The sequence below is a fragment of the Chanodichthys erythropterus genome, chromosome 20 (assembly GCF_024489055.1).
Source record: "Chanodichthys erythropterus isolate Z2021 chromosome 20, ASM2448905v1, whole genome shotgun sequence".
In the NCBI taxonomy this organism is placed as follows: Eukaryota; Metazoa; Chordata; class Actinopteri; order Cypriniformes; family Xenocyprididae; genus Chanodichthys; species Chanodichthys erythropterus.
The window spans coordinates 12,791,568-12,819,561 of record NC_090240.1 but is presented as its reverse complement, the minus strand read 5'-3'; the positions used below and the strand labels follow the sequence as shown (position 1 = coordinate 12,819,561).

At 40.4% G+C, this 27,994-nt stretch overlaps 1 protein-coding gene across 3 annotated transcripts in view; it reads right to left on the bottom strand.

Annotated features, from left to right (window-relative positions):
* Nucleotides 1–507: 507 nt before the first annotated feature.
* The window catches only part of znf512b (zinc finger protein 512B), a 91,254-nt gene continuing 63,767 nt past the window's right edge, over nucleotides 508–27,994 (bottom strand). For 2 of the 3 annotated variants that reach the window (XM_067370414.1, XM_067370413.1), the window contains 8 exons: nucleotides 21,225–21,314; nucleotides 18,002–18,100; nucleotides 16,666–16,854; nucleotides 16,166–16,501; nucleotides 13,714–13,815; nucleotides 13,459–13,521; nucleotides 13,238–13,336; nucleotides 508–7,900 (listed from right to left, as the gene is read on the bottom strand). In XM_067370414.1, the coding sequence (XP_067226515.1) occupies nucleotides 7,532–7,900; nucleotides 13,238–13,336; nucleotides 13,459–13,521; nucleotides 13,714–13,815; nucleotides 16,166–16,501; nucleotides 16,666–16,854; nucleotides 18,002–18,100; nucleotides 21,225–21,314 (1,347 nt within the window). In that variant the 3' untranslated portion in view covers nucleotides 508–7,531. The remainder of the gene's footprint in view (nucleotides 7,901–13,237; nucleotides 13,337–13,458; nucleotides 13,522–13,713; nucleotides 13,816–16,165; nucleotides 16,502–16,665; nucleotides 16,855–18,001; nucleotides 18,101–21,224; nucleotides 21,315–27,994) is intronic. The other variant, XM_067370412.1, reaches the window with a different exon arrangement.

Below are 27,994 nucleotides of genomic sequence, written 5' to 3'. Positions count from 1 at the left end.
AGATCATGTTTTAATATTATAGTAGTAATTTAATAATTGATTATAATAATATACATTAATTGAACAGAGAACATTTGACAAACCTATTAGAAGCCACAAAAAAGACGAGGACAGTAGTTATACATGAATAAACTGTCACAAATCCTAAAAAAACTAAGTATTAAATATGTTATATTTTACTATATATATATATATATATATATATATATATATATATATATATATATATATATATATATATATATATATATATATATATATATAATCAGTTGATATATATTTTATTCTTTTTATTTTCAAGATTTTTATTTTATTTTTTTTTTAAGAAATTAATACTCTAATTCAGAAAGTCGATCAAAAGTGACAGTAAAGACATTCACAATGTTTCAAAATATTCCTATTTAAAAAAGTTCTATTTATCAACTTTTAAATATTATAATATTTTTTTAAATGATATTTTATAATATTTATATTTTTTTCCTCTATTGATTTAAGGGTGACATGACATTTCATCCAAACATAAGGAAACAATTCAGCCAGTCAAAACTTTCTCAACATTTTATTAATTATTTGAGGGGTATTAATGCACAGTTAATACACCAGGGGAAAAAGAGAGAGAATAATAGTTTAGATTCAGAACTCTTGCCAACCTAGTTAAAAACTTTAAAGGAATAAAGGATCATTTTGTCCATTACTTGATAAGTATTAATAGATTGAACAGTTTCTAGAGTATCTGAATAAAATGCACTCTTTTGTCATTTTGTACCTCAGCCCAGGGCCGTCGGGATGTGTCCCATCCACCGGAACCACAGGACACGGCGGCCCTGCTCCGAATCACTTCAAATCAATCACAATGACTTTTGTTTGTAAACTTCTTTGAGGATGATCTCCGTCAGAACACGGATGGGTCAAATTCTAACATCTGAAATCCTCATTTCACACAAAAGTTGAAGTAATGAAAAGAATGATTTTTAAAAACTGGTAGGGGGCTCCACTTTCTACAGACCCCCTTAGTACAAAATTCCACAGCACACAATCAAATTCACCAAAATCTCTACCGACACTCCATATTCAAGCCTATTTCATGGGATTACAAGTGCACTAGATACAGAAATACACACCTACACACATTCATGCTCGCACGCACACACACACACGCTCGCACGCACGCACACACACACACACACACTGTGTATAGCGTTTTTGACAAAAGGACATTTTCAACATGTACTTCGACCTGTATAGAAAAGCGCAGGATCATATTCAAATAGTTTAAAGCAACTATGTCACAAAGAAAGAAGCAAACAAGCAAAAGAAAGTGAATACAGTTCGCACCAAGCTTTGGAAATCATATTTAACGTTGCAGTAGTGCTTTCGACTGCAAGATATTGCTGTAATTTTCGAAATAAATCTGTTGCAATGTCATGATCGTACAACGTCTGCATATGTGTACGCCACATAATCTAGGAAGACGGGTAATTGAAGCCACGCACAATATTCCTAGCAGAAACTACACGTCCATCTTCATTTAACATGAGATCGAGCAATATCACGTGACAACTAAACTTCCATTGAGAAAGATACATTCTACTGGGAGAAACTCAAAGCACATTGCTTGTCTATGTTAAAGTAGTTGGTTTTATGGACCCAAGATGGCAACATTACACCAGCTCTGTGACGGTATAAAGACAACTTAATCAGAAATGTCATGGAGCAACACTGAACTCCTACCTCAGTTTTAACCTGCAACATGCTTGAGACTTATGTTGCCTTGACCTCTACTGAAATGTTCTCTAAAGAGGACACCTTTGTGAGGAGAATCTTACTAAACCTGTGAAGAACATGCCAAAATTGTATGTTATCACAAGCTCAAATGAAAGAAATTATATTTTTGCTTAAAGGGGTCATGAGATGAGAAATCAATTGACAAGATGCAAGTTTCATAGATTAAGACATCCTCAACATAAACAAAGTACTTAATCAACCTCAAAAATGGCTGATGTTGAGGGATCTGTGATGTCACATGGTCAAATACATTTGCATATGCCTGCCTCTAGAGCAAGACATCGACGAATGGTTATACATCATCGTGCCATAGGCCCCGCCCACTGGCATTCAGCCACTTAATGGCTGACATTTGCCTACACTGGATGTAATCGTGTTGCGTCAAAAGCAAATAGCACCCATTATAATCACTGTCACGGTCTACACTGGATACAGTGTACAGATGTGCATTCATTTTCCGACATACTCCATGCGCTTGAGTCTGTCGACAACAGGACGAATGGAAGAGTGAAAGAACCTTTGCTTTTTTGACGCGTCCAGTTTAAACAGCACGTTTGCGCCTCTTTACAGACTACAGAAGGATCCCAGCGTCGGAAATAAGTGGATGGTTTATATTGTTGGGGTCCCAGAGGATTTTATGTTTGTTCGGAGCATTTTGTGTTGTAAAGGAGGTACAGTGTAATGGAGAGTTTGCAAAGAAACTTTTGGTGACAGATGAAGCCAACAGTGTTGGATCAGTATGATGCTTTGTCTTTAAATGACGGTTTTATATGGATAATGTTTTCTAAACACTTACTCACGTTCAATAGCGAGTGGTTGTTGATACACTCTAAAAAATGCTTGGGATTGGGTCGTTTTCACCCAGCCATTTTTTTTCAACCAATTTTGCATTTATTTTTTTTAGCCAGCAATATAGTAATATAGTAAAAGGCATGTTTTTGCTCACCCCCAAGTAGGGGCAAATTTTTGGGTTATTTTAAGCTGAAACTTGACCAGACAAAAGACTTATATTACATCTTGTGAAAGAGGGCATAATAGGTGCAATTTAACCCAACCTGCTGGGTTTGCCCATATTTAACCAAGCTTGGGTCGTTTTTAACCCTGCATTTTTTAGAGTGTACCGTTTCCTATGCAATGACGTTAGCCAATCATAACAGTGGGCATTTACTGACGAGCCTTAAAGGAGCCGCATCTTAAAAACAGATCATTTCAGACAGTGTCAGAATGAAGGTTGATAATAATTGTTTTTCCACATATTTATTTGTTTTGTTTTTTGTTCAAAAACCCTTTAAACTCTAAAAAATGCTGGGTTAAAAACAACCCAAGTTGGGTTGAAAAAGGACAAACACAGCGGTTTGGTTAAATGTGTGCCCAACGTGCTGGGCAGTTTTATTTAACCCAATTATTGTTTAAAAATGACTATATGTCTGGCTTAAAATGAACCCAAAACAGATTGGAAGTGAAACATCAGACACATAGTTACTAGAAGCAACAATAATAATCGATAGGTGAACATTTATTAATAAGCAATTTAATAAATGTTTATTGTTTAATTATTAATTAAAATTATTAATAAATGTTCATTTACTAAACATATTCATCCATGTTAATTTTCAACATACTTTAGGTTCATTTTATGCAAGCAATACAGTCATTTTCAAATAAAAGTTGAGTTTTGAATAAAACTACACAGCAAGTTGGGTAAACATTTAACCCAATCGCTGGGTTTGTCCATTTTCAACCCAACTTGGGTTGTTTTTAACCCAGAAAAATCCATGTCATGACCCCTTTAAAGAAACGTATGCTTATGTACAGTATCCAGACATTTATATATATATATGGATGTTCTTCAATGATTTTGTGAGATTCCCCATCAATCTTTTATCAGACCAAATGAAAGACCATTTTTACAGTGCAATAGGGGGATTTCATTTTTATTTGCCATTTAATGCTTGACGCTTTGTTTCTGATGCAGGACAGGTAAAATGAGATCTGCTACAGTATTTCATGTCATAAACGTGGGACTCGATGGCAAGTTTGACTAACTGGTTCACAATTTCATGCGCAACATTCCTTAAGGTAGATTGGCTACTAGCACCTTTTGCCTAAAACCACGACAAACCAACCCTAGTTTTCTTAAGCAACTATGAGATTAAGATCACATTTACAAGTATTAGTATAAAATAAATGTATGCAACCTTGAGCTTATTCTTTTTTTCTCATTAGATAAATATATTTTTAATAATTTATCCTTTTTTCTGTTTGTGACCTGTATGTTAATCATTTTATGGCAATTCTTTTTCATGATTTCAAGTACCTCAGTTAGAATTATTAGGGTTTTGGAATACATAATTTCTGTTGCAAATGATATATATTTTTTTTCAATCTATAATCTTTTATACAAACTGAGGAAGAATAAAAAGACACACTGCTTCCATTAGTCACCTTCGAGGGGACTGTTATGGCTTCAAACATAATTTTAATTTCATATCTGACATAGATTTGCTTTCTAAATTGGGAAACGGAGGACGGGCTCCCTTTGCACGTATCACATGGATCACATGGCAGGCGTTCGGGGTGGCCCGTCTGCGATCAGTTTCTCAAACTCTCGTGGATTTATGTAAAGGAAACTGATCTGAGATCTCACAACACAGAGCCACTCATTTAAGGTTGGGAGAATGGAAGCCTAACAGTGCCTGCAAAGTGCAAGATAAGGAGGGAGGGGGAGGAGGGGTTAAAGTGCAAAACGAGCATTTTTCTCAAACAGGCCTTAATCGGAAAGTTGGGAATCAGTATGTGCAGGACCATTCAGATGTTCAGTTTGTTTTTGGACAGACGCTCTGATTCGGAAACGTTCAGATATAAAGCCTACCATTCTGATTGTGCTCTTCGATGCTTTACACAACATGCTTGTGCACCCAAAACACTCTCACTATTGCATACAGTCACTGAGGTCCTTAAGTGCATTCCACACACATTGCTTGTATTCCTATCAAAAGTTAATGGCTAAATCTCGCAAAAACATGCCCATTTCACCTGAAAATCAAATAGAACTGATATTTTGCATAAATAAAACAAGATTGTTTGCATTGTTACATTATTCTCACATTTTCCTGCCAAATTCTTATTACCGTAGTGCAAAAGAATCATTATCATTACTGTGATAATTTTTTAAAAATTTAAATTATGTTAGGCATTACAACAAATACTACTATAATGCATAAATACATATTAATTTAATATATCACATGAGTAACGAGTGCAATATCACACAAGTGCAGTTTTTGTCCTGAACAGCACGAGTGCAAATGTGGTTTTTTTCTTTTATACAGCAGTTTAATAAATAAGAAGCTAATATTGTGTTATATTTTAGACACAAAGTATTATTTGCTGTATTTATCTCCTTTTGTTTTGTCAGTTTTTTTGCTGCTATTCTAGTTTTTATTTTGTTGTTATCATTTAAAAAAAAAAAAAACAAACAAAAAAAATTCTCTGCTTCTGCTCAAATTTGCCAATGGAAATATTACCTATAAAGCCACAGTAGAACTGTTATGCGTCTCCAAGCAACACACAGCGGTACTTCGTTTCTGAATGAATCCACGATTTGAGCGAATTGTTCGGGTGAACCAATGATTCAATGGCCCATTCATAAAGAGAGCCATTTACAAATCAAATGAATGAATGACTCAATTTAGACATTTACTGCCACCTACTAGCAGTTTTAGTTTCATATTTAGAGTATCATTTCATAAAAAAAAATTGTCCATTTTAAATCAAAATTTCTTTTTTCTAAAGCTACTTTTTGATAATGTCTATTTGATGCTTTTCTCATTTAACACAATAATGACTTTAAATCATCTTTTGGGGGTGATTTCTTAGCTACATTTAATGTGCGATTAATTAGATTGATCACCATGTCCTGTAATTAATTAGATAAAAAATTTTAATCACTTGACAGCCCTAATAAATACTTAACATTTTAAATAATGCATCATTGTTTTATATATATATATATATATATATATATATATATATATATATATATATATATATATATATATATATATATAATTATGAACCAGGAATAAAACCCTTTTTGCATGACGGTAATAAGATTTGGGATGTAAAATGGGCTTAACTGTCATACAATAATTACATAAAAGGAATGAAAACCCTTTTTGCATGACGGTAATAAGATTTGGGATGTAAAATGTGCTTAACTGTCAGACAAATAATGTTGCAATACAAATAAAAATGAATAGTCCTAAAAAAGCTTAATTTCCTTTTAGTGAAATATAATTTTTTTCTTTGCTTTGATTTTGAGGTAAAATCACTCTTGACAGGTTTTGTGAGATTCGCCCAAATTTCCGTTTTTTTTTTTTCTTTTTCTTTTTTTTCTCTACTCGACCACTATAATTTTCATTGGAGCCAGTTTGAGTCTAAGGGGCCGTTCACACAGAAAGCGTTTTTGCATTCCATTGCGTTCCCACATTGTTTTTCTATGTAAACATGCGCTAAATGGATGTGTTTGACCATTGAACGCGCATTCCATCTTTTGCAGCGTCTAAACGCATCTATAGAACTTCCACAAAAATGGCCCCTCAAGTTTAAGCAAGGACTGTTGACATCACAGATGTCAATGGGCATTCCTGTGCTTTGAAGGATTCAATTTGTCCTGCCAACATATTTGTATTCATTTATTAGGCAGCGCATGCCTGCTGCAAACGTTCTATTTTGCTATTGATTTGAATTTCTTTAATCGTCTGCACTGTATATTCCTTCAAAGTTAAGCACCACAAGCTCTTATTCCCATAAAAACAATAGAAAAAAATGAAAGCACACAGCTCTACCAATTTTCGAAGCATTTAAAGGTTTTAACAAAGACCTCCGGGTCAACTGCAGCAAACTACAAACTACTGCAAACAGCCCAAAGGGATGCGGGATAAGGAGTTACACAAGGCTACGGGCTTAGACCCCTCACGATTCTGAGCAAGAGACAGGACAAGAAACCACGAAAGCAACACTATTGCACAGCAGCACACTGTTACAACAGCCGTCGATCTAAATCCAACCCTTCCTTCAGCTGCCACTTACTAAAAAAACCCAAACACATCTGAGGAAAAGCAAACTAAACAATGACCAACTTTTTTTTGACGCACCTTGTTTGAAACTGATGGACGAAAATGAATTGCTTTGAATATATTCATATATAGATATAGATATTATATATACACAGCAGGGTATTACCGGGATAGAATGCAGTAAATTAGCTCATCATGCTAATTGAATGAGTTTGATATTCTTTTAAAAAAAATCGCTCAAACACATTATGAAACCACCGGACATGTTGACGTACTGTAGCTACCCAAAAATTACGTAGAAATGTAACTTCTGCTCTAAAAAAAGATATCAACTGGGAGCTTAAATGTTACTGACCCCTTCAGAGTGAACAACTTATTAAAATAAACTATAAAAATGGAATGAAAAACCAACAGGAGTGATATATATCAGTATACACAAGCACACACATAATGTATATACTCAGCTTAAAAAACACAAAGATCAGTGTGAAATCAATACAAGAGCAAATCGTTGTTTTCTGCTGTTTTTCATCCCCTCGTTCTTCCGTTCATCTTTCCGAGCTCTTTCCTCCGTGTCTTTCTTCATTTCCGTGACCGAACTGAATAAAGTTTACCGGTGTAGTTCGGAAAGCATCCCTTCCGGTGCCGACATAGTGAAAGCCGTGTCACTCAGTGGTCGGCGCTTTCTTAGGTTTGGCTCGTTTCTTTATAGGGGGCGGTGTGTCTCTGGTTTGGGCTGGATTCCCACTGTTCACTGGGACAGAGGGTTTGGTTGGGGTGTTGGTGATGGGGTTGGGTGCAGGGGTTTGGGTTTCTGAGGCTGAGGCTACGACCTGGGGAGGGATCGGAGCTGGAGCAGGGCTGAAGCTCTTAGTCTCTGCTGGAAAGGAGGCTGTCACCAGGTGGTGCTCTTTGGGCTTTCGTCCTCTCTTCTTCCCAGGCACTATGTTTTTCATGTCCTTCTGTAAGCCATTACTCTCTGGCTCTTTTCTCTTGTTGTTGGCCACCTCGTTGGTAGATGCCCGAAACCAGTTCTGTGCACATAGAGACACATCAAGTTCAAAAAGGAAAACAGTCTAAATGCCTGTTAATGGATTTGCATGAATTTTCAGCAGTAGAACATTTTAGAAGGAAACTATTTACTACCCTTTGACATAAAATTTCACAAGGTGATTTTGTGCATGGTACAACATTTTTAGACAATAACAAAGTTATCTTTGTGTACTAAACCTGAAACTAAAGATTGATTTAAAAGCATATATAGAAATATTTCTGTTATGCCCAAAAGATATATAGTGCTACTCAAGTTTGCATCATCACAAAAATATTTTAACGATCAACGCTTCGGTCAATCACTTGCAAGCCTGAGGATGGTCGACTGACCGAAATGTTGCTCAATAAAATATTTATGTGATAATGCAAACTTGAGTAGTATGTGGGATTTATCATTTTCAATATTATATTATTCAATATTTCTGTAATAAAATTATCTCTATATGATGGCAGAAATGTTGCTATTATTAAAATAATAGGGATCATTAATATGTATGACCCCAATATTTGCATATGCCAGCCCATGTTCAAGGCATTACACAAGGGCAGCCAGTATTAATGTCTGGATCTGTGCACAGCTGAATCATCAGACTAGGTAAGCAAGCAAGGACAATAGTGAAAAATGGCAGATGAAGCGATAATAACGATGATATCATGATATTTTTAGGGAGCGCACGATTTAAAGGGGCCGTGCGCTGAATCGGTGCAATTAAAAAAAATCTATGGGGTATTTTGAGCTGAAACTTCACAGACACATTCAGGGGACACCTTAGACTTTTATTACATATTTTGAAAGAACATTCTAGGGCATGTCAGGGTTCTGTCACTTCAGTCTTGTTTATTTCTTGGTTTTGTGACAGAGCTCTGACACTCCCGTTCTTGTCGTGTTTTTGTGTGAGCGTACGGTCTCGAGTGTTCTCGGGGCTGTGCGCTCTCTTGTCTGCGTGCCTTGTTTCATGTTGGGAGCGTGGCGTTCGGATCCCGGCACTCGTGTCTAGTTTGGTTTCGGTTTCGTGTCGGGATTCGGACACTCGCGCTCCCAGTCCTGTCTTTATTGTGAGCGCACGGTTTGTGTGTACTTTCACTTGCCGTGCGCTCTTGTGTCATGTTTTGTGTAGCACGCGGTTATTTCCACCTGCCGCGTGCTTTCATGTTGTTTTTGTCTTGTGTTGTGTAGCACGCAGTCTGTGTTTCAAGGGCTGCATGCTCTCATGTTTCGTTTTGTGTGAACACGTGACTTATGGGTTCTCTCATAGTTGCGTGTTCATGTCTCGTCTTGTGTAAGCACATGGCTTGTGATTTGTCTTCATTGGCCATGTGCTTGTGTTTTCTGTTTTGTTTGGTGTGAGCACATGGCTTGTCATGTGTTTCTTTGTGCCATGTGCTCTCATGTCTATTGTCTTGACCCCGCCCACCTTGTTACCTCATTATTTGTTGATTTGCCCCACCTGTCCTCCCTCGTTACCTGCTTTGTTTGCTCTCCTATTTATTCTCCTTGTGTTTGCAGTCCTGTGCTGGTTCGTTGTCATATTTTCCCTGGTGTTTCCGCTCAAGTCAAGCCAAGTCAAGTCGTGTCCTGTTTTTGTCAAGTCTGTTTTCCCCCACGGGGTAGTTTTTGTTGTGTTTTTGTTTTATTTTTATTAATAAAAAGCCCTTCTTCTCTTGCATTTGAGTCCTCGCTCCTTCCATCACCCACCCAACCTGACAGAACGAACCAGCCATTAGAGGACTCAGCAGAAGGATGGGCATCTTCCTTTTCCCCTCTCCCAGCCCCTCCGCTCAGCTGATGGTGGATCAGCACAGCAAGCTCCTTTCTCTTCAGCAAGGGGGAGCCAGCGTGAAGGAGTTGGCTCACCTGTTCGTGTTCACAGCGGAGGGGCTCAACATCAGCGACGCAGCGCTCAAGGACATTTTCAACAGCAGCCTTAATGAGCCCGTCAGCGCCTGGGAGATGGGAATGCTGGGGATTTTGTCTTTCTGGCAGTTTGTGGGGTATGTATACAATCGCGGAGAAGGTGGCCTTCCCCCTCTTGGTCCACCTCCCATTCCCCTCACAAGCTGCCAGGTCCCCAGTCCTCCGATGACCTCTTCGGGGAGAGGGAGGAGGAGGAAGAACAGGTCAGCCTCATCTGCCACCTGCCCAGAGGTGGCTGAAGCCACTGCAGCGTCTCCAGTGGTGGTTGTGACCGCTGCAGTCTCCCCCGAGGCGACCAAGGATGCTGCAGCACCCCCAGAGTTGACCGAAGAAGCTGCAGCGCCCAAAGAGGAGGTAGGCACAGTGCCACTGCCTCACCCTCACAAGAGGAGGAAGAAGCCTTTCTCCAACCGTCAAGGCCCGGAGGCCTTTCCAGAGCCCGCTTCAGGCCCGGAGGCCTTTCCAGAGCCCGCTTCAGGCCCGGAGGCCTTTCCAGAGCCCGCTTCAGGCCCGGAGGCCTTTCCAGAGCCCGCTTCAGGCCCGGAGGCCTTTCCAGAGCCCGCTTCAGGCCCGGAGGCCTTTCCAGAGAAACGCTTCAGGCCCGTGGGTCCGCTCCAGAGCCCGCTTCAGGCCCGTGGGTCCGCTCCAGAGCCCGCTGTAGGCCCGTGGGTCCGCTCCAGAGCCCGCTGTAGGCCCGTGGGTCCGCTCCAGAGCCCGCTGTAGGCCCGTGGGTCCGCTCCAGAGCCCGCTGTAGGCCCGTGGGTCCGCTCCAGAGCCCGCTGTAGGCCCGTGGGTCCGCTCCAGAGCCCGCTGTAGGCCCGTGGGTCCGCTCCAGAGCCCGCTGTAGGCCCGTGGGTCCGCTCCAGAGCCCGCTGTAGGCCCGTGGGTCCGCTCCAGAGCCCGCTGTACGCCCGTGGGTCCGCTCCAGAGCCCGCTGTACGCCCGTGGGTCCGCTCCAGAGCCCGCTGTAGGCCCGTGGGTCCGCTCCAGAGCCCGCTGTAGGCCCGTGGGTCCGCTCCAGAGCCCGCTGTAGGCCCGTGGGTCCGCTCCAGAGCCCGCTGTAGGCCCGTGGGTCCGCTCCAGAGCCCGCTGTAGGCCCGTGGGTCCGCTCCAGAGCCCGCTGTGGGTCCGCTCCTGAGCCCGCTCCAGAGCCCGCTGTGGGTCCGCTCCTGAGCCCGCTCCAGAGCCCGCTGTGGGTCCGCTCCTGAGCCCGCTCCAGAGCCCGCTGTGGGTCCGCTCCTGAGCCCGCTCCAGCCCGTGAGCCCGCTTCAACCCCAGAGGCCATTCTTGTGCCGCCCGAGCGCCTTGCCCTGCCGGCGCCACCCCAGCTGTCTGCCCTGCCGGCGCCAGCCAAGCGCCTTGCCCTGCTGCTGCCTGCCAAGCTGTCTGCCCTGCTGGAGCCTGCCTGGATGGTCCCTCCAGTACTGCCCTGGTCCTCAGCCAGGACCCCAGACCAGCTGAAGCCCCCCTGGTCTGTCCCGCCGGTCCCGCCCAGGTCTGTCCTGCCTTGGCCCTCAGCCGGGACCCTAGACCTGCCTGAGCCTCCCTGGCTCAACCCTCCCGTCCCTCCCTGGTTTCTTTAAAGACTTTTCATTCTGTTTTGTTGTTTTACTGGCTGACTTGGCTCCCCTCCCTCCCTCCCTCCCTCCCCTCTTTGTCTTTGAGTATTGATTTTCTGTCATGTTGTCTTGTTGGTGTGTTTTTGTCTTGTGTCGTGTATGTTGTCATGTTTGTCTTGTGTCCCTCGTAGGGACGCCAGGTGGCGTCCCTTTAGAGGGGGGGTAGTGTCAGGGTTCTGTCACTTCAGTCTTGTTTATTTCTTGGTTTTGTGACAGAGCTCTGACACTCCCGTTCTTGTCGTGTTTTTGTGTGAGCGTACGGTCTCGAGTGTTCTCGGGGCTGTGCGCTCTCTTGTCTGCGTGCCTTGTTTCATGTTGGGAGCGTGGCGTTCGGCACTCGTGTCTAGTTTGGTTTCGGTTTCGTGTCGGGATTCGGACACTCGCGCTCCCAGTCCAGTCTTTATTGTGAGCGCACGGTTTGTGTGTACTTTCACTTGCCGTGCGCTCTTGTGCCATGTTTTGTGTAGCACGCGGTTATTTCCACCTGCCGCGTGCTTTCATGTTGTTTTGTCTTGTGTTGTGTAGCACGCAGTCTGTGTTTCAAGGGCTGCGTGCTCTCATGTTTCGTTTTGTGTGAACACGTGACTTATGGGTTCTCTCATAGTTGCGTGTTCATGTCTCGTCTTGTGTAAGCACATGGCTTGTGATTTGTCTTCATTGGCCATGTGCTTGTGTTTTCTGTTTTGTTTGGTGTGAGCACATGGCTTGTCATGTGTTTCTTTGTGCCATGTGCTCTCATGTCTATTGTCTTGACCCCGCCCACCTTGTTACCTCATTATTGGTTGATTTGCCCCACCTGTCCTCCCTCGTTACCTGCCTTGTTTGCTCTCCTATTTATTCTCCTTGTGTTTGCAGTCCTCTGCTGGTTCGTTGTCATATTTTCCCTGGCGTTTCCGCTCAAGCCGAGTCAAGTCGTGTCCTGTTTTTGTCAAGTCTGTTTTCCCCCACGGGGTAGTTTTTGTTGTGTTTTTGTTTTATTTTTATTAATAAAAAGCCCTTCTCTTGCATTTGAGTCCTCGCTCCTTCCACCACCCACCCAACCTGACAGGGCACCTTTAACCATTGTTAACCAATTTAATTTCTTCATTTAATAATAAAATGATTAGGCGTAGTTTATAACCTTAACCTAGATCAACTCCTCCAATATAAATATATACATTAATAATGTTTGTCTTTTGTAAGCTGCAGTGCATTTAAATTTAACTTGCTTCATAAATCTGAGAGGGCATGTGCCTCCTCGGTTTTACTATATAACAGTTCACTCTTCGTACAAATATTACGTGAACTGGTAAATTTGTATAGATCGTTTGTCTAAATTATGTTTTTTTTCCCCCTTACATAACATAATGTTGCGTTTTTATTATTGTTAATTTATGATTTTAGCTGTTCAATTATTCAAAATTCAACAATTGCAGCTGTTTTGCAAAATGTCCCTTTGTTCCATTTCGCAAACGACTTTGAAATGCAACTCATTTATTTTTGCCGCGGTGGCTTTTCCGCGGTGGGTAACTCGTTGGCAATAGGCATTCTGGTTATATATATATATATATTCAAAATTGTATTTAAACTTGAAAATATTGTAAAATGTAAAAAAAATGTATTGCTTCAATGGAAGCATTGAAACATCACAGATGGTGTACTTTATTTTTTTCTTGTTCATTTATATCGAACTTGATGTGAAAATATCTTAACAGTACACATTTTGTTATACTAGAAGACTATGAAGGGCAAGTGTTCAGATTACTTTGCAATGAACATACAATTTGACTGAGTGTTTGGTTTACCTGAGAGTGCGTCTTGCTGATATGATACTTCACGCCGCTCTCAGAGTTAAACTCCTTCTGACAGAGCAAACATGTGTACTTCCCTACGTCGCCCCCTCCCTGTGTGGAGAACAATAAGAACAATAACAGCAGTGAAACTGATACAGTATCAGCAATGTCTGAGTCTAAATGTATAACATTATATACAGTTGTAAAATTGATCTATAATTTACAGCTTTTACCTTGTTACAGCTTGCCAAGTGAGCTTTAAGTCCAGATACACTGGAGTAAATAGCCTCACAGTTCTGTTATGGAAATTAAGAGAAATTTAAAGAGAAGAACTGAACAACAAAAACAGCAATTTTCAAAAAAAAAAAAAAAAAATCAGCATTTTCCAGAGCTCTTCAGTTTCTCAAGCAAATCTATATCTACTGATATCATTCAAGGCAGCAGCTGTTAAAGTAATTATTAAATTAAAAACAAGACAATGTTCTTACGCAATTGGGGCAGCAGATAAATCCTTTTTCCTTCACCTCATTCTTCCAGGTCTCCACAGTTTCAGGGCTGAAGTTTGGGAGGCCTGGTCGTGTGTAGTTTAGCTAAAAAAACAGGGTAACACTTTACAATAAGGTTCATTAGTTAATCATTAGTTAAAGGTCCCGTTTTTCGTGGTTTTTTGAAGCTTTGATTGTGTTTATAGTGTGCAATATAACATGTGTTCATGTTTCGCGTGTAAAAAAACACATTTTTCACATAATTTAATTATCTGTATACCGCTGTTTCCACTGTCATAAAAACGGGCTGATGACTTCCTTGTTCTATGAAGTCCCTCCTTCAGAAATACGTAACGAGTTCTGATTGTGCCAGCAGTTCCTGTGTTGTGATTCAACAGCTCTGAGCGCACATTGCCCGGAAAAGTCACGCCTCTTACCATAACGTGGAGATGCACACGCTCAGTGTTATTGTAAACATGTCTTTAATTTTACCATATTAATTTGAGCCGGAATCAGACCCGGTGATTGAACTGCGGGATGAAAATAACAGCGTTTCGACGACATGGCGACAAACACACTCTACAAACGCAACTCTTGTGTATTCCTGTGGACGGAGGTTAGTCAAAAAACTGTTTTAGTGACGTCATTGAAGAAGGAAGTAGAGGGATGTAGTCCAAACTGGCCGTTCGATGTAGGCGACTTCTGTTAAATAAAATATCTCGCTTGGCATTGAACTTTGAGCTTTAATATTTTACAAAATTTATTTATACTCTAACAACAACATTACACACTAACTAAAGTTTGAAACATGGGATCACGAAGAACGGGACCTTTAATATATTAACTAACATGAACTAACTATGAGCAATACATGTGATACTGTATTTACTAATCTTCGTTAACATTAATTAATGACAATGCAGTTGTTCATTGATTGTTCATGTTAGTTGAAAGTCCATTAATTAATGTTAACAAGATTTTTATAATGTATTAGTAAATGTTGAAATTAACATTAACAAAGATTAATAAATGCTATAGAAGAGCAGTTCATTATTAGTTCATGTCAACTAATATAGTTAACTAATGTTAACTAATGAATCTTATTGTAAAGTGTTACCAAAAACAGATATGAAACAAAGTGTGTACAGGAAGTACAAAATAAGTAGACAAATGTGTATATAAGTAATTACCAAAATATACAATCACTACTAGTTAACTCATTTTTTAAGTAGCACAACATTAGCTTTTTGTGGCAACATGTAGTTGTACAGTGTGACAGTGTGATATTTTCAGCAGCTGTTTCCAACCAAAGTTGTGAATTTAACTTGCGCACAAAATTGGAATGTCACATAAATCATTTGCAAATAAAGCAGTGTTTCCATCCCATGTGTTTAAGAGAACAAAATCTTCACTTCCTGGCAAATAGACACAAAATATCTGCAATAAAGATGGAAGTTTCTGCAACCAGGGAAGCCACTGTGGCTTTTTTTTCGTACATTATAAAATACTTGCGCCTCAGAGATCAGAGACAAAATGCTGTCAATAAACACGGTCATATAATCTTTTGTTCGGACGCCTGGTGTTTGAGAACACAATCGTGCGAGTCACTTCTGGGAGGTAATTATGCCAAATCATTTTGATGTTAGACTTGACACTTCAAAATGACTAAAACAACATTTAAGAAGCTGTGCAATGAAATTGGTCTGCTGGTTATTCCAGTTATCCAATCGCATCCTCTGTTGTGGCGAAGTCACGTAAATTTTTTTTGTTGCGCATCGAGGGATTTAATCAGTAAATGTGTTTCCATCATAGTTTATGTGCATGTCGTCTTATCAGAGAAAAAAAAAAATCATTTTTTTTAATGTCCATTTTTAAAATGTATGTTTTCCATCCAGCATTTTTTATGTTATAACCCAAAATTTGCATAAAAATAGGTTGGATGGAAACATAGCTAACTCTGATTCACTGATAAAATAAATATAAAATTTATTTTTAATACTTTATTTTAATTTTTAAATACAGTTTAATACTGTTTATATTTTCATAACTTTTTTTATGAAATGACAAAATAATTGAGATCCTCATTGTTTGTGCCATATAAATACTGCTAATTAACAGATTTAAGACTTATATAAATTACATATTTTGACAAGCCACTTTTTGTCAGTAACTCATAGGTCCGGTTTCACAGACAGGGCTTAGACCAAGCTAGGATTAGGGCCTAGTTCAATTAGGGTATATAAGTAGCTTTTATAAATGTACCAAAGAAAAAATCATTTCTGGTGTGCATCTTGAGACAAATCAATGGCACTGACATATTTTAAGGCATGTCAGTGCAAGTTACATACAGTTAAAACAGCTCAAACATGCATTTTAGTCTAGGACTAGCTTAAGCCTTGTCTGTGAACCTGGGGGATGGTGTTTCAGTTTCAAAGTAGCTTCAGCACTGCCATACCCTTTTGATGTCTGGTACGAGGTCGTCTTTGATGCGTCGTTTATTGCCCCAGTCTTTGGCCAGCTCGTCCTCTGCGATCTCCTGCAGGTGGAACACTGCCACCTGAGCCGAGCGCCGTCGCACCCTGCCGCTGGGCGTCCTCTCCAAATCCAGCAGCTCCTCTACCTCTGTTTTCTCCTCCTTCCTCTCCTCCATCTTCTCCACCTGCTCATCTACTCTTTCCTTTGCCTTCCCTCTGGCATTTTTCAGCTCAGGCTCTTCATCCTCCTCCTCCTCCTCCTCCAGCACATCCTCCTCATCTTTGCTGTCTTCCTGTTTCCAGTCCTCAGAAGTGAGCTAAATGGGGGAAGAAAAAAACATTTTGTGAGATGAAGCAATCTGCCTATAATGTGTATATAACAGATATTTAATCACTGATCAGTAGCATCACACTGGTCGTGACACTTTCCACATGATGCCAGATTAGGACTATGAAGTGTAGTCTGTTTGTGTATTCTCACCGAGTGAGTGGACAGGGCGGTGACAGGATGCTCAGTGCGCAGGTGGTAGTCACGGCCAGCTTTGGAGCGATAGGTCTTTCCACAGTGCTGGCACAGGAAGACAGGCTTCTGAGTGTCTGGCAGCTCTCTGCCACAGCGTTTCTGATGATACTGATAACCCATCAGACTGGAGAAATGAGCTGAACAGCCCTGTTTGACAGAGAATCAAACACACTTCATTAATTCACTCATTGATCTGTGGGTTGACAGTCTGGGTACAGCGTTCCCTTGAAGGGCCTGTTTGTTAATACAAACTGCATTAGCATACTTAGTAACAAATAAGATATTTTTTCAAAAATGTCCACATCTTCTCCCCTCCTCTCTATATTTCTCTCCTCATCTCTTTCACCACACGTTTGACTCAGACTGCCCTGCTGAAAATACAAAATTAGAATTAATTTCCTTGCTGGTTTACACTAGTCTAGACGGCGTACAAATACATCCACGCTTATAGACAGACAGGCAGAGATACAGACAGACACTAATAAAGACAGACAGACAGACAGACAGATAGATAGATAGATAGATAGATAGATAGATAGATAGATAGATAGATAGATAGATAGATAGATAGATAGATAGATAGATAGATAGATAGATAGATAGATAGATAGATAGATAGATAGATAGATAGATAGACAGACAGACAGATAGATAGACAGACAGACAGACGATAGACAGACGATAGATAGATAGATAGACAGACAGACAGACAGACAGACAGACAGACAGACAGACAGACAGACAGATAGATAGATAGATAGATAGATAGATAGATAGATAGATAGATAGATAGATAGATAGATAGATAGATAGATAGACAGACAGACAGACGATAGACAGACGATAGATAGATAGATAGACAGACAGACAGACAGACAGACAGACAGACAGACAGATAGATAGATAGATAGATAGATAGATAGATAGATAGATAGACAGACAGACAGACAGACAGACGATAGACAGACGATAGATAGATAGATAGATAGATAGATAGATAGATAGATAGACAGACAGACAGACAGACAGACAGACAGACAGACAGACAGACAGACAGACAGACGATAGACAGACGATAGATAGGTAGATAGATAGATAGATAGATAGATAGATAGATAGATAGATAGATAGATAGATAGATAGATAGATAGATAGATAGATAGATAGATAGATAGATAGATAGATAGAACAGAGAAAGTGAGACAGAAAGGAGACAGAAATTAGGACATATTAAGGACAGACAGTGCCGTCTAGGGAGATAGACAGACGGCAGTCACCAGTGACAAATTCCTACCTCGTTGGGACATTTGATTCGGCCCATCTGTTTGAGGACGCGGCGTAGCCTCTCTCTCTCCTCCTGCTCCTCCCCAGACACATTTTCACTTGCAGAGGGCTTACAAATGGGAAACAAATACAATGCAGCACATTAGCGTCTCTCCAGAAACTCTTCCACAAGTCTTTACATCAACGTGCTTCCAATTTTCTGAAAGCCAGATCCCCGGCGCTCTTCAAAACCTTTATAGAAGGGCCATTACTCAAGGCATGTTAATGGCAATTGTCAAACTGTATTTTATACAACACTGTATTTGGTCTATTGAAAACATCAGCAGAGGAAATGAGAAATAAGAGGTATCTAAACAGGACACTAGACACCTCAACTCAGCACCTGAGGGTGAACGCTAAGCCTGAGACGCAACTTCAGGCCATTAGGCCACGTCTGCCCCAAAACTGTTAGCAAGTGAAAATGATGGCTAAAATCATGCAGTGTGTACCCAGCATTAGAGTCTCTACCAACCACAATGACTAGTAGCTTTCTGCTTTATAAATTAAGAAGTCACAAACTTCAAAAGGAACCAAAAAAGACACTTAGGAGGAAATCAAGGCAGAAGATCACCCAGCAGAGTGGAGAGTTACAGATAATCAGCCCCAGAAACAAAGTTTTGCAAAGACTGAGAAATTGTATGGTTGATAAACTAGTTGTCCTCACTAACCAGCTATTCAATTATTGTCAACCATCGTTTTGCAATTTGATCATGACTCCCTAAATCGAAATACTGTAAAATTAAATCATTGAGGCACCTAAAGATCCCCATCCCTTATGCCCTTACACAAGTAACTTCTGAAGCAAGATGACTTAAAAGTATTTAAATAAAAATAAAATTGTTAATATATTAAAATAAGCAAACTCAAATATGAATACAAAATGCTAAAAAACATAAAATCAAGATGTAAATTGAAATCATATTTATTTTCCCCCTCAATAACTAGTGTTTATAATAAAGAACATATAGTTTTTAAAATTTCAATCACTAAATTAATCATGGTTGATTAATTTAATACATCAATACTCCCAGTTTCTGTTAATAATGATGAACAAGCAGCTTTTTCATATTACATATTACAGAAGAATTACTGAAAATTATGACCTTTAAAAATTTTGTTGTACAATGGGAGATCCACTAATGCAAAGTCATTTTGATCCACAAGCAGTATTGTACAGTATATTTTAAAAGTTGTCAAGATGTTATAACAGTTATGTCACCTGAAGGAAGAACATATAATATTTATAATATAATTTTTAGTTAGTCCAAAGAAAGTGAAATGATAATTTTCAAGTGTGTCCAGAAGTTTCACTTTCGGCCAAGATGTTTCATTTTGGTGCATCACTATCTTTTTTATATTCTGTTTTGAACTACCTTAGGCCCTGTTTCCACCTGGTATTAAGATGCGTTTTGGTTAATCGGATCACAAGTAGATGAGGGAAACATACTCGTTTACACCTGGTGTTTTAATCCGTCTCATTTTGTCCACTTTCAACCACTTCTGTCCTGATTTCTTCGAGAGGAGGGTCTATGGGCAGGTAAATGTATGGGTTTTTTTTCAGATCTTTCAATCTAATGGAAAAAATAAGCTCACACAAAATTCATATGAACACGTCTGGAGACGACAGAGAAACGTATAAAGAAAGCAGCAGCTTTTGTTTCTGCTTTGACTGCCACAACGAACGCAGCAAGTGTTAGAAATCAGGAATGAATGAGAATATTTTGTCTTGGGTCGCTTGGGTCTTCAAGCGACAACGTTTTAATCCCATCTGGCTAGCGCGCTTCCCATAATATTTACGCGTTATCTTAGTAGGTGGAGAGTAGGCGGTCTCTTGTGGCTGTTCAAATGCATTTGACCACATCTACACTATGAAAGTAATCTGGTCGAATGAGTTTTTGACTACCTCTGGAAGTGGTCGAAAGTGGACAAGCTCAAAACATTTTAGACCCCGTTTACACCTGTATTTAGCATCATCCACTTTTTTTTGATCAACCAAAACACATCTTAATACCAGGTGTAAACAAGGTCTTATATAACCTACCCTAAATTCTCTTCACACGCTTGACGCTCTCTTCTTGTCTAAGTGAGCGCTTCTTGGCTAGAATACTCTGCAATGTGGCCCAGACCTTATGCTGATTCTCAAATGTTTGGCTCAGTCAGACTACTCAGCACCTGGCTCAAATAACAAATCAGAGACCGAAATGCACATCCTCATTGATGTTTCATACTGTTTCTGAGACATTTGGTTGTGCATAATTTAACACATTTCTTTGGAAATATTGTTTGCAGCTAATGCTTGAGCTTGGCAGATGGAGCTTATATCCTCATGGCCCTCTTTATCCAGTTTTTCTCTCATGTTTTTACGCTAAACCTCACAAGGGTCACAAGGGACACCATCATCATTACAGGATGTGCTGTTCCTATTCAGATGTTGGTGAATTTCACTGGAAAAAACAGATGAACTTTACTCATAAGGCAGATTACCATGATTTGCTGTGAAAAAAGATTACTGGCAGGAATGGTGTTAATAGCTCAGGAATGCTGAGGAAATTATTACAGTAGAGAAATCAGGCTGGGGAACAGGAGACAAACATTGTAATTGAAATGCTGCTAGAAGACTGATTTAAAAGGCATTATTAGACATGAGCTAGAACTTTTCCCATATGTCCAGTTAATGGTTAGAGCATAATGGATGCTTTAGGTCTTAAAGTAATGCTGGAGTATGGAGATGGTGTCAGATATAATAGAGATTAGAGGCTGATGTGGACATAGGGCAGCCACTGGTCTCTGTAATAATCACTGAATGTAATATTAAACACTGTTCTGCTGCACATATTGTACACACACAGCTCCACTAGTTCATTAAAAGTATTAAACTACATCTACCTCTGTTGGTTCATATTAAAAGCACATTTCATATAGGCTACATTATACTATAGTTTCAGAATCTGATTTTATTTTTATTCCTGCCTTTTTGCTTGTGGACAGAAATAAAGAAAACCTCACACACTTCCAGAGACTGAATTTTTAATTTATATAGATATATACATTTTTATAAGGTGATGCAATTTTACCGGATAAATAATTTTATACATTTTATTTCTAATCATATTAATTTTGACATCTTGCAGATGAGCTGTACTGTAGATTTATAGATGAATTGTTACAAAAAGATGACGTAAAAATTTGCTCACCTTGGTATGGTCAGCCATGCTGTGGTAATCGAGTCCAGCTTTGGATCGGAACTGTTTCTGACACTGCTTACATTTGAGAGCGTCCCGCAGCTAGAAAAAAAGCAAGAAAGCAAGAAAAAAAAAACAGTTTATGATGTCAACATCAAATATCATGAAATCATGGGTTCTAAATGTGACATTTATATTTCAACATACCAATTATAATCATTCATACTTGACTTATTGATGTGAAATAAATGGTGCAAATAATAGTGGCATTTGTGCTGTATATTGTGGACTGTGAACTGTGATTTGTACGCTTATTCACCTGAAAAGTATCAAAATATTGAACTTGACAAATTTTGACTGATTTTGTTTGGTAATGCTAATGGCACAGAAATGTACACACTTGATCTTTTATAATCTGCTAAAATTTAATAAACAATATTTAATATATATATATTATTTAACAAATTAAAGGCAAATTTTCACCATGAAAAAACAGCTGCCATGGACTTCTTAATACTGGCAAAATTTAATTGTATGTGTAAAGGCTTACCAGTTTGAACATTCAAGTGATTTTACACCATTCAAGAATAACAATATGGAAAACACCCTACTTCAGTGCCCGTGAGCTGTTTTCTGTGACACAGAGAGCCGAGACGTGAAGCCAGATCACTTTCACTTGCATCTTCACTAAACTTTGTCAACTGTATGTGTTTTAAGACTTCCCAGTTTGGACATTTAAGCGATTTTAGACCATCGGATGTGTATCATTATATTGAGCTACTGAGCTGATGCACTGTAGCACACAAGCACTCATACAGACAGTAGCTCACACATCACGTGAAGATAGTGTCCACAGAGGGGAGCACAAAAACTCGTTGTCAACGCTGTACTGTGATGTATCACTAAAGTAGCTTAGAAAAGTCTTGGTTACATATGTAACTCTCATTCTCTGAAGGAGTGAACGGAGATGTCACGTCGTGACCGACGAATTGGGATATTGCTAGAGAGGCCAATCTACTTTGAGTTTAACTAAAACGAGCCAATGCACACTGGCATGCAATATTTGCATCAGCTGTGCCGCCCCGCAGTGTGGGTATTTAATAAGCAGCAGGTGCATCGCATACTTCAGGTTTTCGCTGAGGAGGCGGGCCGGAGTTGGTGACCTGGCGGTACAGCATCTGTGGCGACGAGACGTGATGTCTCCATTCCCTCCTTCAGGGTATGATGGTTACATACGTAACTAAGATGTTCTCTTTCAGTCAGTCACGTCACGACTGATGAATTGGGATCCCTACCAAACACCACAGGTGCTGCCCCTTCCAGTGCCCTGCATAAGCCTGAACCTTCTGGAGGATGGGACAGGGCTTACGCAGAGAAGAGGGACACTGCCCACACAATGAACTTGGATAACACTGGGAAAGCGTACCCTTTCCATAGGAAAAGGAATGCTGCAGAAGCCACATCCTCCACAGGAGTACTAGTGGAGTATATAGATATGGACTAACTCCTTAGGGCCGTACTTCATATGGAAGTCTCTGAGGTGGCCCTCACCCAGTATGGAGGCTACACGTGGCAGAGCGGACTCTGTCAAGGGAAAGACAAAGGCTTCCGTTTAGGAGATTTACCTTGGAAAATACACATAGGATCCCCACAGGGTCACATTTATGGCACCCAGCCTAAAACTGGTTCACATGGATACAACAGTTATAGGCCTGGTGCCAGATGCTCCGCCACATCCGGCTGCTGGGGGTGATGGAGGACTCAACAGGGTCTGCCTGTAAGACTCTCTGGAGCAATATGGCATGTATTGGCACAGCAAGCCAACACTAGGCCAGGGCCTTTAGGTGTCTCTGACTGGAGAACTAAGGAGTAGACCGGCTCAACACGAAGGCTATAGAATCTAGCGAATGTGTTAGGTGTTGCCCAGCCCGCATTTCTACAAATATCTGTCAGCGAGGCACCACGTGCCAGTGCCCAGAAGGATGCAACACTTCTAGTAGAGTTAGCTCGCAACCTGAGAGGGCAGGGCACGCCTTGTGCTTGGTAAGCAAAGGCGATGGCATCCACCATCCAGTCGGCCATCCTCTGCTTGGAGACAGCCTTTACCTTCTGTTGGCCTCTGTAACAGACAAAGAGATGGTTTGAGGTCCAAAAGCTTTGTGTCCAGTCGACGTACATTCATAATGCACAGACGGGACAAAGCAAAGCTAGGGCTGGGTCTGCCTCTTCAGGGGGCAGAGCTTGAAGGTTCACTACCTGGTCCTCGAAAGGAGTGTCAGGAACCTTGGGCTCATAGCCAGGCCGGGGTCTCAGTACCACGTGGGCATCACCTGGCCCAAACTCTGGGCATGATTCGTTGACCAAAAATGTCTGCAGGTCCCCTATCCTCTTGATGGAGGCCAATGCAAACAGTAGCAAAGTCTTTATAGACAGAAACTTTGAATCTACTGACTGCAAAGGCTCGAATGAGACATTCTGAAGTGCTCTAAGCACCAGAGTTCCCAAGAGGGTTTGGAGGGAGGTTGCGGAGGATTTAACTACCTCTTGGGGTGGGTCACTTAGAACCTCCACATCCCATCCAGCGAGCAGACATGGATTTTCCAGAGGTCTGAACGAGGGTGCCATAGGGTGCCCCATCTCTGAGAGGGCTGAAGGTTTGGCGACAGGCCAGTGTGACTTTCACCCGGTGAGTGCCGTGCTGCCATGCCCAACTCGGGACTTGGCCGTGAAGCCAGTGCTGAAGCAGTCTCATATGAAGCAAACCGAGCGGTCTTACTGCTGCTGCGGCTGCCATATGCCCCAGGAGCCTCTGAAATAATTTCAGTGGGACCGCCATCCTGCCTTTGAACATATTCAAGCAGTTCAGCACCAACCGAGCATGTTCCTCTGTAAGGTGTGCTGTCTGTTTGACTGAATCCAACTCCGTACTGAGAAAAGAGATCCTCTGCACAGGCAAGAGTTTGCTCTTATCCCAGTTTCCCCGAAGACCCAACTGGCTGAGGTGACCAGGTCCCTGAGTTCGCATAACTGATCTCGGAACTGTGCTAGTTGTTGAGATAGTTGAGGATGCGAACACAGTGTTCTCTCATCTCTCATATGCTTGACCATCAAACGCAAAGTGCAGGAATGGCCTGTCGAGGGAGAATCGAGAAATGAAAGTACATGTCCGTCAGGTCGATCACTGCAAACCACTATCGGGGACGGTTGATTTTCGAAAATGTGTTTCTGCATCAACATTTTGAATGGTAGCTTGTGTAAGGCTGGGTTCAAAACTCGCAGATCCAGATCCACTGCCTTTCTTGGGTACAATGAAGTAGCTGTAAAACCCTGACTTCATATCGGCTGGAGGAACCGACTATCGAATCCTTCGCCAGTAAGGACTGCAATCTCCGTTTACAAGACATCGAATACAAGAGGCATCGGCAGCTTTCACAGCTTCCTGCAGTGTGCTCTCACTCTCGTTGAAGGTGCCCTCTTACCAGCTGTGACAACAACTTTTCAGCGCTCAACAACAGCGCACTGTAACCAGCTGTGAGAACAGCCTTTGAATTCTTGCTCAACGAAAGGCAAAAAGAAAATGAAAACAAATGAGAGGCTCGACCGCGCTACAGTGCCGTGACACCAACTCCAACAAAGAGAAAAAGAGAGGCTTCTTCCCTGAAGAACAACTCGAATTAGAACACTTTGTTCATAGACTTGAAGCAGAACAATACAACCGCTTGGCTCCGAAGAGAAAAGCTGAAGTATGCAATGCACCTGCTGCAAATATCGCATGCCAATGTGCACTGGCTCAATGTAGTTACACTCGAAGTAGACTGGCCTCTCTAATGAGATCCCAATTCATCTGTCATGACGTGACGTTGAACGTGACAGACTGAAATTGAACTGAACTAGCTTTTATATTTTTCTAATTTTGAAGTAACTACTTACAACCCACAGCTTCACAATTATTAGAGAGATGGTATGACTAATTCACACATGCAATCGCTCTTTCATTAATGCATTCAAATAAACATACTGGCACTGTGCTAATTTGTCTGTATCTGATTTGTAACAAAGACTATAGAATAACACAAGACGTGTCACTCGTATTGTTTTGAATGGGAGAAAGTGTAACGCGCAATATGGTGGAATAAGTCCCGCCTTCTAAAGCCAAGAGCCAATCGCCGACTAGTAAAGTCATTGCGTCACTTCAGCGGCCGTTAGAATCACCGGTTTCTATAGAAACAGTCAGATGCCGCAGAGACGCACATTTAGGTCTGCGCATGCGCATTAGCTTGATCCAGCCTGAAAAAATAGTTTAGAAACTAAATTTATGAGTCGGTTGTTTTTAGATTTCATTGGTGATTTCAAATATCAAATTTAATCGTAAGGTTGACGAACAGTTTTGGAGAATCTGATATTTCCCCATTCAAAGAGATAGGAGCTGCATGATGCCCAGGATGCCCGAGAGACGTTTCAAAGATGGCCGCCGAGTGAAATGACTTGTCTTAAAGGGATTTTGTTTGCAATGAGCAGCAATCTGTAAGAAACGTTACGAACCATAGATTAAATAACTGCTGAAAGTGAGCTGTTATGTAGGAACAATCTTTCATTAGGTAAAAATATCCTACCTTCAATAGTCAAGCATATTTACAGTACAAACCTCGTCAGTAAACTATAAGGGCAAAAAACAAACAAAAAAACAATAAAAAATAATTAATCATAATGGAGGAGATTTTGATTTTAGGTCATATCGTCCAGCCCTAATAATGAGTTTATACTTAATAATACTTAATTGATGCATTACAGTTTAACTAAACCCATTATATTTTATTCGACTAAATCTACTGTAAATTTAGCCAAATAAAATCGTATGATATTTATTAGTCAACTAAAACTAGACTAAAAATAAAACAATTCAGATGACTAAAATATGACTAAAACTAAAAGGGGCCGTTCACATATCGTGTCTTTTGCGTGCTCAATTTCAAATGTAGGCATGCGGCAGGCTCGCTCATAATGGAAGTGACGGTCGCGATGTGCATGTGGTGCATTTTCCAGGCGCATCGAGATGAAAAATTCTCAACTTTTCAGAATGCTGCAAGAGCACTGCAGGTCATGTGACAAGAACCAACCAATCAGCTTCAGCCTTTCCATAACAAAACATTGAAAGCTCAGCTGAACAGCTGATCATAGCTGTACAGGGTGTTTTTTATATCTCATCTCCATAAATATATCTAGTAGTAAAGCTAATGCAAGGGCTAGAAATCAATTTATCCTTTGCTGAAACTTCCTCATTGTCGTGGAGAGCACAGTTCATGGTTGAATGGCGTTCTAAAACTAAATCAAAATTTGCTGTCAAAATGAACACTGAACTGATGGCGTGTGAACATTATGTCGACAATTTGCTTGTTGCGAATCGGCAAATGTTTACACTACAGTTCAATGTCTGGAGTTTTTAAAGTGATGTTGAAAGAAGTCTCTTCTGCTTACCACTGCTGCATTTGTTTGATCAAAAATACAGTAAAAAGAGTAATATTGTGAAATATTACTACAATAACTTAAAATAACTGTTTACTTTTTGTATATTTTTAAAAATGTAATTTATCTCTGTGATGGTAAAGCTTCCAGTCTTCAGTCACATGATCCTTCAGAAATCATTCGAATATGTTGATCTGCTGAATATGTTGAATGTTGAAAACAGCAACATAAAATCTTTTGTAACATTATAAAAGTCTTTACTGGTACTTTTGGTCAATTTAATACATCCTTGCTGATTAAAAGTATTTAATTTCTGCATGGACATACACAAAAATACAAATGAGAATCAGATCAATGATTATCATTTAATACCTTTTCTTTTCCATAAAATGCCCTCTCCCTTAATGCCCATCACAGCCATCATTGATTTCACACAGGGCTGAGGAAGAGGCCAGACAAACTACAATTACTTGTGACCCCGCAATAACACAGCCGATCGATTCAACCTTTAATAGACATGTCATCATTTTTATAGAGTTGTGCTATACACCGGGCTGGCACCATAAGACTCTCCTCCAGATGCACGCTGGGTAGAGCCACTCACTGCATTGCTCTCACAGACGCTCAATCAATAAAATGCCCCTAATGACTCCCTCTGGCCCCATGTGCGACGAGGTCCCGAGAGAGGTGTCTAATTGCATGCCTGAAACATTCTCCTCTCCGCTTCCTCTGTGGTTTGGTTGTATAAACAACTGAGGGAGAGTAATACATTAAAGGTTTGATTCTGTCTCTTTCGTTCTTTCGGCCTCATTCACAAAACGCAAGCAGAACAAATTTCTGTGTAAATCTCTCATAAATTTGTTTATACATAAACCGTCTAGATGAATTAAAGTCACAATTTACGTACAAATGTTTTTACATACAATTTACATTCAGAAAATCTTTCTGCTCGTTTTTCATGAATAAGGCTTTGTCTTTCTTCATATGGAAGAGCTTGTGCACATCTGCTACATTATGTTTGATGTGTTTAGAAATCTGAGACAGATGTTGTCTCAATCAGAGAAGTGGGGTTGTACATACAACACAATCCATTGAAGTCCACAAGGGCAGTTTGGGTTACTAATACCTGAGGAAACAGACCTTCAGGTGGCTGAAGTATCGGTGTGGATTCCTCATGAGGTCAATGCAAACGTCAATGACAGCAGTCTGTCGGTGGCGTCTGACTAGATATTTTCTATTTTCGTGTAGTACATTAGATTTCATGGTTGCTGAATAGAGTGAATTGGCGTCAATATCTTAAAAGGTTAGTTCATCCAAAA